General features: G+C 37.2%; 1 protein-coding gene across 1 annotated transcript in view; it reads right to left on the minus strand.

Moving 5' to 3' along the window:
• Positions 1 to 12,187, minus strand: part of CFAP53 (cilia and flagella associated protein 53) — a 36,596-nt gene that overhangs the window by 20,616 nt on the left and 3,793 nt on the right. The window contains exons 2-3 of the mRNA XM_045459064.1: positions 11,610 to 11,839; positions 10,964 to 11,137 (exon numbers count right to left, since the gene is read on the minus strand). Coding sequence (XP_045315020.1) covers positions 10,964 to 11,137; positions 11,610 to 11,839 — 404 coding nt within the window. The remainder of the gene's footprint in view (positions 1 to 10,963; positions 11,138 to 11,609; positions 11,840 to 12,187) is intronic.

Genomic DNA, 12,187 nt, shown 5'->3' on the forward strand with positions numbered 1-12,187 from the left:
TGGATGGAACTGGAGGGTATTATGCTAAGCGAAATTAGTCAGAGAAAGACAAATATCATATGCCTTCACTCATATGAGGACTTTAAGAGACAAAACAGATGAACATAAGGGAAGAGAAACAAAAATAATATAAAAACAGGGAGGGGAACAAAACATAAGAGACTCTTAAATATGGAGAACAAACAGAGGGTTACTGGAGGGGTTGTGGGAGGGGGGATGGGCTAAATGGGTAAGGGGCATTGAGGAATCTACTCCTGAAATCATTGTTGCACTATATGCTAACTAATTTGGATGTAAATTAAAAAAAATAAAATTAAGAAAAAAGTCTTATTTTATCCTCACATGTGTCTTATAACTTAGAGCAGCAAGTAATATCCCCATTTTAGAGTTAAAGCAATTGAAACTCAGGAAACCTTATGGTCTTCCCGAGCCACATAGCCAATAGTTGTAATATTAGCAACAGTTACGGAGCGGGTATTATTTGCCAGGCACTGTTCTAAGCCCTCGACATGTATGAACTCTTGTAATCTTCATAGCAACCAATGTCGCAATGAACATTATTGCAATTTCATTATTATTATTGTCCCCAGTTTACAGATAAAATAGAGGCACAGAGCAATTAAACATCTTAGATAAGTTCATACATTTCATATGTGGTGGAACTGGGACTGAAGACCTAGCAGTCTGGCCCTGGAGTTTGAATTCTTTGGTACTTCATTCTGTCACCTCTATCAGTAATTAACAGAGGCGAGACTATCCTCAAGTGTTCTGACAATACATCCTAGGGTATTCATTTAATAAAAACACTCCAAAACAAAACAAAACCAAAAAATGCCTACCTTAATCTGGGATCCAGTCACTAACTGTATATAAATATAGGACACTTAAAAACAAAGTTCATGGGGCGCCTGGGTGGCGCAGTCGGTTAAGCGTCCGACTTCAGCCAGGTCACGATCTCGCGGTCCGTGAGTTCGAGCCCCGCGTCGGGCTCTGGGCTGATGGCTCAGAGCCTGGAGCCTGTTTCCGATTCTGTGTCTCCCTCTCTCTCTGCCCCTCCCCCGTTCATGCTCTGTCTCTCTCTGTCCCAAAAATAAATAAAAACGTTGAAAAAAAAATTAAAAAAAAAAAAAAAAGTTCATGATGCATCAAAAGCATGATCCATAAAAGAAATATTGATAAATAGAATTGCATCAAATTTAAAAATTCTCTCTCTGTGAAAGACCCTGTTAAGAGGATTAAAAAAAAACAAACCACAGACTAGGAAGAAAAATATTTCCAAAGCACATATCCTACGCAAAGGACTCATATCTAGAATAGATAAGAAACTTTAAAAACTTAATAGGTAATCCAATTAGAAAATGGGCAAAGACATGAAGAGACATTTACCAAAGAGGATACACAGATACCAAATAAGCACATAAAAAGTTGTTCAACATCACCAGTCATTAGGAAAATGCCAATTGAGACCATGCATACCTCTAACAGTGACAGTATAAAAATCTTGGCAAGAACATGGAAAAACTTGGTCTTTTATACATTACTGGTGCAAATATAAGATGGTACAACCACACCGGAAAACACTTTGGCAGTTTCTTTAAGAACTAAACACACATATAAAGATCCAGCAATAGCACAGGACAACTATCCGGGAGAAATGAAAATTTATGGTCACACAAAAATCTGTATGCAAGTGTTCATATTAGATTCATTTATAATAGCTAAAAAGTAGAAACCATCAAAATGTCCTTCAGTAGTGAATGGTTTACACAAACCTAAGTATATCCATACAAGGGAACACAAAGCACAAACCACTGATACGTGTAGCAACTTGGATGGACCTTACAAAGGCACCATGTTGAATGAAAACAAGCCAATCTCAAAAGAACAAATATTGTGTGATTCCACGCATGTAACATTCTTGAAATGGTGAAAGGAAAAAGAAAAGAGATTAGTGGCTGCCCGAGGCCGAGAATGATGGGGGTGAGAGGGGTGGGTGTGACCACACGAGGAAGATCTCTATGGCACTGGAATAGGTCTGTATCTTGATTGTGGTGGTGAGTTAGATGGACCTACACGTGTGACAAAAGGAGACAAAACTGTACACACATGTTGCACCACTGTCAATTTCCCTACTATTGTGGCTATAGTTATGTAATATATAACCACTGGGGGAAACCGGGAGAAGGGTACATGGCATCTCTGTAAATGTATAATTATTTTGAAATTTAAAATTAAAAAAAAAAAAAGAGAGAAATCACTGGCTATCTTATTATTATTCATTTAATTATTACTGAAAATAATGTCTCTGTTTGGAAGAATAAGAACACTAAAAATGACCCAATCAAATGGGTCACATGTCCCTGTGAATGCACATGTCCACCAAAGACATGTACAAGCATGTTCATAGCAGCTTTATTCTTAAGAGTCCCAAACTGGAAATAACCGAAATGCCCATTGTCTGGAAAATGAACAAATAATGTCGTGGCATATTCATACAACGGAATACAAAAAGGAAGCGGAGGAGAAGGCAGTGGAGGAGGGGGAGTAATTTCATCTTGCTCCATATATGTGTTAAAGCTCCACTTAAATTTTCAATAATGGGGCCTGATTTAGCATCCTTGGTCAAAATTTAACCCTGACCCTTCACTCTCATAATGAATGAGAACTATGTTTGATGCTCTGTATTAAAGAGTTGGCAGTATTATGTTAAAAGCACTATAAACAATTTGTTTTCAGATAAATTATAAAGCTGTAGGATATAACTGTTTCTTCAAAAAGATAACAATTTATCTAACTAGCAAGTTGTACAACTTCTCTGTGAAGCTATATACTTAGTTATACAAGATTTGTCTATGAAATCTGTAAGATGTTACCAAACTGATAGGTATTTTAACGGCCCAAACCACTTTTGAACCTCATTGTCCTTACTGTGTTCAGAAGCATTCACCAAGGAGTGGAAAATATATGAATGATCCATTGAAATTCATTTGCTAGTGTCCCCTTTGTCCCTCCCTGCATCTTCCCCTCCAGAAGCCGGTAGGAGTGTCCAAGTCCTATCAAGGACAAGGAGTGAGGCTATACTTTACACAGGCTAGAAAATCCAAGTCTAATCCTGTCTTGGTTACTACAAGCTTGAAGACTCAAGAAAATTAATATCTGTGGAACTCAAGTTACCTATATGCTAGATGAGGAAAGCAGAAGTCCCTTCTGGACATATGCATTACTACCACTCTGGTTTTCTTCACTGCCCTCCTCCAGCAGGTCCCTAAGCCCTGGAACTTGCCATTCCCTCCAGTGTGGGCAGTTTAATTTACTCTGTTGGCACAGCTGTATCTGCGATCTGTATGAACTCCCCACTGAATTAGCTTACTTGTCCTCTGGGCTTCTACCAGGAGGATTTAGGGCAGTCTCTATGATTAACAGCAACTTCATGGCAGAGAGAGAGGAGATGGCAAAAGCCTTGCCTCTGAAACCATGTTTTGATCTCTCTACATGCCTGGTTTTGCTGTTTTCTCACACCTGTTGACCTTTGGATTTCTCATTGGCTCCAATTCTGCATGCTGTGAAAAATGAACTCTTACATTCCTTCTGAATTGTGCTAGACTTTAATTCGGGGTTTACATTAACTTCGTTTTGTTACTTTGTTACATTACTCTGTTCCCAAATCCAGAGTAACATGATACACAAGCTGCCCCACTCACATTTGGTGACCTGATAGCCTAAGTGACATTTGTTTTTGTGTGAAGCCAATCAGTCTATTATTCAATCCCAGAACCTGGCACAAAGTAGGGGCCCAGAAATAATTATTTAATTACTGAATGATAATGGCTATGTTTTAAGCATTGCCGGGTGATACTTGAACTTTAAAAATCCCTTCTGAAGATAAAAGTCTTAATCAGTTACTCCAAAATTAAGAGATTGATAAAGTGGATAATTGGGGGCATTCCATGGGTCACATCATGTGATCATCACTATATTAAGAGACATGAATGAAAAAAAGGGGGCAAAATGAACACACCATCCTGAGATACATAATGGTAATTCTTGATGCACACTCTTAGAAGGCATTATTAGAGCCACTGAAAATATAACTGAGGAATTACACATATAATGAAATTATAAATATGTAAATGTGCTCTTGCTCTAAGAGTTGTAGATCTAAGAAGGAATACAACACATTGAGGCTTTTTAGTATACCTTTGCCTTAGAAGGAAGGAATCTCTCACACTTTGTGAAATTAAAAGCCTTCGTCAAGCTCTTCATGATATAAATCATCTCAGGTAGTTCCATTCAAAATTTCCCTCTGTAACTAGAGTATTGGTCTGAAATGAGAGTATAAATTCAGGGTATTCCCAAAAGGGAAAAGCAAAACAAAAAGGGCTGATGAAGACAACCACAGGATTGGAGTGCGTATAGTGAAGACCAGAGATCTGAAAACTGAGAGTCACTGTGAGTCTGGGTCAGAAAGTGGATCAAAAGTTAAGGTTAAGACTCCAAGGACCAAGAGGCCAGTCAAGTAAACAATAAAGAACAGGGAACCAAGCACACATTCTGCACAGGTAGAGACTACAGCACTAGGGGGAAAACTCAACTCTACCAAAGACTTCCTGAGACAGGAACTTTCTGCCAAAAGCATGTCTGAGATTAATATCTAAAATTCAGTAACAGAATCTCACTTGGTACTTCCATTCTAATTGGGAGACAAGAACAGAACGTTAGAGCACAGTACTTACACCAACTCAGTACCTGCATGAGTGGACATGAGCAATGTGGTCGAATAGCAATTTTCTACTGTTATCCCCTTAAAAACCATCAATTTTGGTAGTTTGAGAGTACCTTTGTGGGAGTCCAGGAGTCTGGCGGAGAAGTTATGGCATACCACTAGAGACAAAAATCTGCTAATAGACACATTGAAGAGAGTAAGAATAGCTTCATTTTATGCTTGTCACCTCTCCCCCAAGGTAGCAGAACTCAGTGCCAAGACAGACACCCCTCAGTCCATGATTTCTCTTACAGGGGAAAGTGAAAACACACGAGCGAGCATGTGACTTCCCCCAAGTGGCCCATTTCTTTCTTGCCTCACCCCAAATACTGAGGTGCACGGCTGAGGGCTTGAAAGAGGTGAGGAGCAGAGCAACCAGGGTCTGGAAATCATCATGGGATGCGGAGCCTCCTAACTGCCACATGGACTCCATCAGGAAGCCTGCTCATGAACTGCTGGGGACAGCTTGCCTGCAGACCCTCCAGCTGAGCCACAAACACCCCGGATACTCCATGGCATACCCCCTGTGACCAGCTTCCTACTTGTGCTCCACTGGATATTGAGTGTGGGCCTTTGCAGATGGCTAGCTGGCATGTACAGAAAGCTGGCCCAATTCTGTGGGATTGGGAGAAGATGCACAAATTTAGGCATTTTGGGGTGCCATACTAGGAAAAACAAACAGGAGTCTCTCAGCACCCGGCCTAGCTTTGCAGGACTGAGAGAATCCTCTCCCCAAAAGAAAGAACAAAAAGTATGGAGTAGGCACATCTGTAAAAAGGTCTGAGAAAGCCTCAGAATTCTTAGCTGGGCCAGCCTGTGAAGGTATACTTATCCTGAAGCAATCCAGTAAAGACTGGAGGAGGTAACTGTTTTCAAGATGTGAAAAGAGCCACAAGAGACTTCAAGGAACACACACACACACACACACACACACACACACACACACACACACAAGAAAAAATGACACCATCAAAGGAACACAGTAATTTTCCAGTAAGTAATCCTAAAGACAAAAAATTCAAAATAATTGTTTTAAAGCTCGGTGAGCTACAAGACAACACAGACAATTCAACAAAATCAGGAAAACAACACATGAACGAAATGAGAGTTTCAACAGAGACAGAAATCATAAAAAAGAACCAAACAGAAATTCTGGAGCTAAAGAACACAATGGATGAAATGAAAAATGCAAGAGAGGGCATCAACACCAGATTTGATCAAGTGGAATAAACAATCTGAGAACTCGAAGACAGGAAATTTGAAAGTATCCAGAGTGGCTGAACAGAAAGAAAACAAGATCCATATATATGCTGCTTGCAAAACACTCACTTCAGCTTTAAGGACACATAAAAGCTGAAAGTGAAGGAATGGAAAAAGATATTCCATGCAAGCAGAAACAAAAAGAGAAGAGATGGCTATACTTCCATTAGACAAAATAAATTTTAACTCAAAAGCTGTAAAAAAAAAAAAAAAAAAGACAAAGACGGTCCTTACATATCAAAAGGATATAACAATTATAAATATATATACAGGTAACACCTAAATATATTAAACAAATATTAACAGATTCGAAGGGAGAAACTGTAGCAATGCAGCAATGGTAAAGGACTTCAATACTCCACTTTCAACAGTGCAAAGATCATCCAGACAGAAAATCAATAAGGAAACATGGGACTTAAGTACACTCTAGATCAAATGGAATGCATAGACATATATAGAACAGTCTATCCAACAGCAGCAGAATACATTCTTCTCAAGCGTACATGGAATACTCTCTAGGATATATCATACGCTAGGTCACAAAAAAAAAAGACTGAAATCTTATCAAGCATCATTTCTTACCACAATGGTATGAAACTAGAAATTAATAACAGGACGGAAGTTGGAAAACTAACAAATAATGTGGAAACTAAACAACACACTTCTGAACAACCAACCAATGAGTCAAAGAAGAAATAAAAAGGAAAATCAAAAAATATCTTGAAACAAATGAAAATGGAAATGCAACATACCAGACCTACAGGATGTAGCAAAAGCAGTTTAAAGAGGGAATTTTAGAGCAATAAACACCTATAGTAAGAAAAAAGTCTCAAGTAAACAATATAACTTTACTTCAAGGAACTAGAAAAACAACAAACTATTCCCAAAGTTACCAGAAGAAAGGAAATAACAAAGATTAGAGCAGAAACAAATAAAATGGACACTAGCAAAATGATAGAAAAAAAATCAATCAAACTAAGATTTGGTTTCTTGAAAAAATTAACAAAATCGACAAACCTGTAACTTGACTAAGAAAAAAAGAGAGAAGACTCAAATAAATAAAATCAGAAATGAAAGAGGAGACATTACAACTGATCCTACAAAAACACAAAGGATCATGGAAGACTACTATGAACAATTCCAAACCAACAAATTAGATAGCCTGGGAAAAATGGACAAATTCCTAAACACATAAACCTATCAAGACTGAATCATGAAGGGGTGCCTGGGTGGCTCAGTTGGTTGAGCGTCCGACTTCGGCTTAGGTCATGATCTCACAGTTCATGGGTTCGAGCCCCGCATCAGGCTCTGTGCTGACAGCTATGCTCAGAGCCTGGAGCCTGCTTCGGATTCTGTGTCTCCTTCTCTCTGTGCCCCTCCCCTGCTCATGCCTTCTCTCACTCTGTTTCTCAAAAATAAATAAATGTAAAAAAAAAAAAGAAAAAAAGACTGAATCATGAAGAAATACAAAATCTGAAAAGATCAATAAGAGCTCGGGGATTGAATCACTAATCAAAAATCTCCCAGTGAATAAAATCCCAGGACTAGATGGCTTCATTGGTGAATTCTACCAAACTTTTAAAGAAGAATTAATACCAATCCTTCTCAAAAGCTTCCAAAAAATTGAAGAAGAGAGAACATTTCCAAATGTATTTTATGAGACCAGCATTACCCTACCACCAAAACCAGACATGGACACTACAAGAAAAGGAAATTACAGGCCAATATCCCTGATAAACATAGATGCAAAAATTTGCAACAAAATACTTAGTAAACCAAATTTAATAGCACATTAAAAGGATCTACTAGGGTACCTGGGTAGCTCAGTTGGTTAAGCATCCAACACTTGATTTCAGTTCAGGTTGTGACCTCACGGTTCATGGGATTAAGCCCTGCATCAGGCTCTTCTTAGGAGTCTCTCCCTCTCTCTCTACCCCTTCCCCTTCACTCTCTCTTGCTCTCTCTCTGTCTCAAAATAAATAAATTAACTTAAAAAAAAAAAAAAAAGGATCATACACCATGATCAAGTGGGATTTATCCCTAGAATGTAAGGATGTTTCAATATATACAAATCAATAAATGTGATGCACCACATTAACAAAATGAAGGATAAAAATTATAAGATAATCACAATAGCTGCAGAAAAAGCAACTGAAAAATTCAACATACTTTCATGATAAAAACTCTCAACAAACTAGGTACAGAAAGAATGTAGCTCACCACAATAAAGGCCATATATGATAAGCTCCCTGCTCACTTCATACTCAATGGTAGAAAGTTGAAGGCTCTTCCTCTGAAATCAGGAATGAGATAAGGGGGCCCACTCTTGCCACTTTTATTCAACTTAGTACTAGAGGTTCTAGCTAGAGCAATTAGGCAAGAAAAATAAATAAAAGGCATCCAAAATGGAAAAGAACTAAAACTGTCTGCACATGACATGATCTTATATATAGAAAACACTAAAGACTCAACCAAAAAACTGTTAGAACTAATCAATAAGCTCGGTAATATTGCAGGATATGAAAACATACAGAAATTAGTTGCAATTTCTATACACTAAAAATAAACTATCTGAAAGAGAAGTTAAGAAAACAACCCACTTGAAAAAAGCATCAAAAACAACACAATATTTAGGAAAATATTTTACCAAGGAGGTTAAAGATTAATACACTGAAAACTGTAAGACATTGATATAAAAAAAAAAAAAAAAAGAAGACAGAAATAGGTGGAAAGATATCATTTATCCTTGGATTGTAAGAATCAATATTGTTTTTTTTTTAATTTTTTTTTAATGTTTTATTTAGTTTCGACAGAAAGAGACAGCATGAGCAGGGGAGGGGCAGAAAGAGAGGGAGACACAGAATCCGAAGCAGGCTCCAGGCTCTGAGCTGTCAGCACAGAGCCCGACACGGGGCTCGAACTCACAGACTGCGAGATCATGACCAGAGCTGAAGTCGGACGCTCAACTGACTGAGTCACCCAGGCGTCCTGTAAGAATCAATATCGGTAAAACGTCCATGCTATGCAGTGATCTACAGAGTTAATGCAATCCCCACCAAAATTCCAATAAAATTTTTCACAGAAATAGAAAAAATAATCCAAAATTTCAGATGGAACCACAAAAGAGGCAAATCAATCTTGATAAACGGTCCCTGTGCCATTGGCTATCAAGATAGCCAAAGCAACATTGATAAAAAAAGAACAAAGCTGGAAGTATTACATACTATTGAATAGTCTCTTCATAAATAGTCTTGGGAAAACTGGATATCCTTATGAAAAAGAATAAAATTGGACTACTATATATACCATTCATAAAAATGAACTCAAAATGGATTAAAGACTTAAACATAAATCTGTTAACTGTAAAACACATAGGCAAAAATATAGGGAAAAATCACCTTGACATTGGTCTTGGCATGATTTTTTGGATATGACACCTAAAGGAATGGTAACAAAAGCAAAAATAAACAAGTGGGACCACATTAAACTAAAAAGCTTCTGCACAGAAAACAACCAACAAAATGAAAAGGCAATCATGGGATACTTTCAAACTATGTATCTGTTAAAGGATTAATATCCAAAATATATAAGGATGGGGCACCTGGGTGGCTCAGTCAGTTAAGCATCTTACTCTTGATTTCGGCTCAGGTCCATGATCTCAAAGTTAGTGATTTAGAGCCCCGCATCAGGCTCCACACTGACAGTGTGGTGCCTGCTTGTGATTCTCTCTCTTTCTCCCTCTCTCTCTGCCCCTTCCCTGCTTGCACTCAGTCTCTGTCTCCCAAAATAAATAACCTTAAAAAAAATAAAAAATAAAAATAAAATAAAATAAAAATATATAAGGAACTCAAACAGCTCATTGGCCCCCCAAAAACCCGATTAAAAAATGAGCCAAGAACCTGAATAGATATTTTTCCAGAGAAGACATACAAATGATGACCAAGAAGTACATGAAAAGGTACCTGACATTACTAATTACCAGGGAAATGCAAATCAACACCACAATGAGATATCACCTCACACCTGTTAGGATAGCTATTATCAAAAAGACAAGCGATGACAAATGTTGGCAAGGGTGTAGAGAAAAGGAAACCTTTGTATTGGTGGGAATATAAATTTGTACAGCTATTATGAAAAACAGTATAGAGATTCCTAACCTAAAAAAACTAAAAATAGAACTACCATATGATCCAGCAATCCCACTTCTGGGCATATATCCAAAGGAAATAAAATCAGTATCTCGATATCTGCACTCTCGTGTTCATTGCAGCATTATTCACAATAGTCAAGATACGGAAACATCCTAAGTGTCTAGTGATATGTGAATGGATAAATAAAATGTGTGACATATATGCCATATATATAGATATACATACACACACATATCTATGTATATACACATAGATATATGAAATGGAATATTATTCAACATAAAAAAGGAAATCCTACCACTTGAGACAACATCGATGAACCTGGATGACACTATTCAGTGGGTTAAGCCAGAGAAAGAGCAATATTGTATTCTCAACTAAAAAAAAAAAAAAAAATGGTTGAATGCATACAGAGTAGAAAGGTGCGGTGGTTCCCAGGGAGTGGAGGTGGGAAAAATGAGGAAATGTTGATCAAAGGACACAAGCTTCCAGTTATAAGATGAATAAATAAGTTCTGAAGATCTAATGTACAGTACTATGACTATAGACAATAACACTATATTAAATACTTATAATTTACTAACTCAGTAGGTCCTAAGCATTCTCACTACAAAACAACAGTAAACCCTCAGTGCCTGCACTATCCAATGATGTGTATAATTACCAAGACTTAGAGGCACAACTACTGTATATACCATCTTAAGGCCATACTTTGCTATAAATTAGCATTCCTAAATCAGTTTTTCATGCACCAACTTCAGATTCTGTGTGTGTTTTTCTGTATCATTACCTGAATTGCTGGTCTAGTTTTTCAGTCACAAAATCCTGTCTCTCTTTTTCTTTCTTCTCTTTCAATAATCTGGTTTTATCTCTCATTCTATCTTTTTTCTCCTCAATTGTTTCTTCTTGCAACCGCATTTCAGTAAAATACCCATTTTCTTCTGAGGCTAAAAGTTCACGTAGCCTGAAAGAAAATTACAAAAAAATTAAAACTGTCATGCCACAGGGACCATTTTACCAACTGATTATTTATTTGATTCCCAAAGCACATATTTCGTCATAAATTTTGCAAGGAAAAGATCATTGTAGTTTTCTATGAAATAATACTAGTCACCATTTAACGCAATAAACAGACTGACATTTGCCATATTTTATTTGATCACATACAAATTAGATACATAATGTACATCTTCAGCAAAAGAATATAAACAGATTTTAATTAAAGTAACAATATTAAACAACACATTCTTTTGCTTTCTATCAAATGTGGGTTACCACAAATGAAAATACAAACAAGCAGTAGCTATTGATTTGGTAGAGATATGAATATCTCAGCCATGATCCTTACTTTAAAAATTCACTTGATTTTTGGTCAATCTCATGTGAAGGTTTTGGGATTGTTTCATAGTCTGAAGCACCATGTTTGTGAACCTTACTTATTTCGTCTTTCTTCAGTGTTGATGATAAAACCTTGCATGGCATCCTTGATTCTTGCTTTCACAAGACTGTCCACAAATTTGTGATCATTGTGCTGGTCCCAGTCAACTTTCAAGCGATCCCGCTCCTTTGACTTAATGGAAGCCAAGATAGCATGATGTTTCTGATGGCTGCGTTGGATTCTTTGAAGAATTTGCTCAGCCCCTTGAACTTTAGGAGGCTTAGCTCTCTGAAAATAAATAATAATCACTCACAATCGATCAAAAATCAATTGCATATTTTCAATTAATCATGATCTCCACCAATACTAAATAAAATTGGGTATATCAAAGTAATGCAACTGGCTACAACCACAAAGAGCTCAAGTGCCTAAGGTTTAACTTCATTCTTTGAAGCCTATACTTACAATGTCATCAAATCAGTCTCAAATATTTCTTAAGAGCCTTTTGAATAAAAGTTCATGGAATTATGAAGTTAAAACTTTGAGCAGGACTCTAGAGATTATTTAGTCAAACTCAGAAACATTAAGTGCTGTAATAGTCTTTAAATACTCAGGGTGAACCTAAATAGAATAAGA

The sequence above is a fragment of the Leopardus geoffroyi genome, chromosome D3 (genome assembly GCF_018350155.1).
Source record: "Leopardus geoffroyi isolate Oge1 chromosome D3, O.geoffroyi_Oge1_pat1.0, whole genome shotgun sequence".
NCBI classification, from domain to species: Eukaryota; Metazoa; Chordata; class Mammalia; order Carnivora; family Felidae; genus Leopardus; species Leopardus geoffroyi.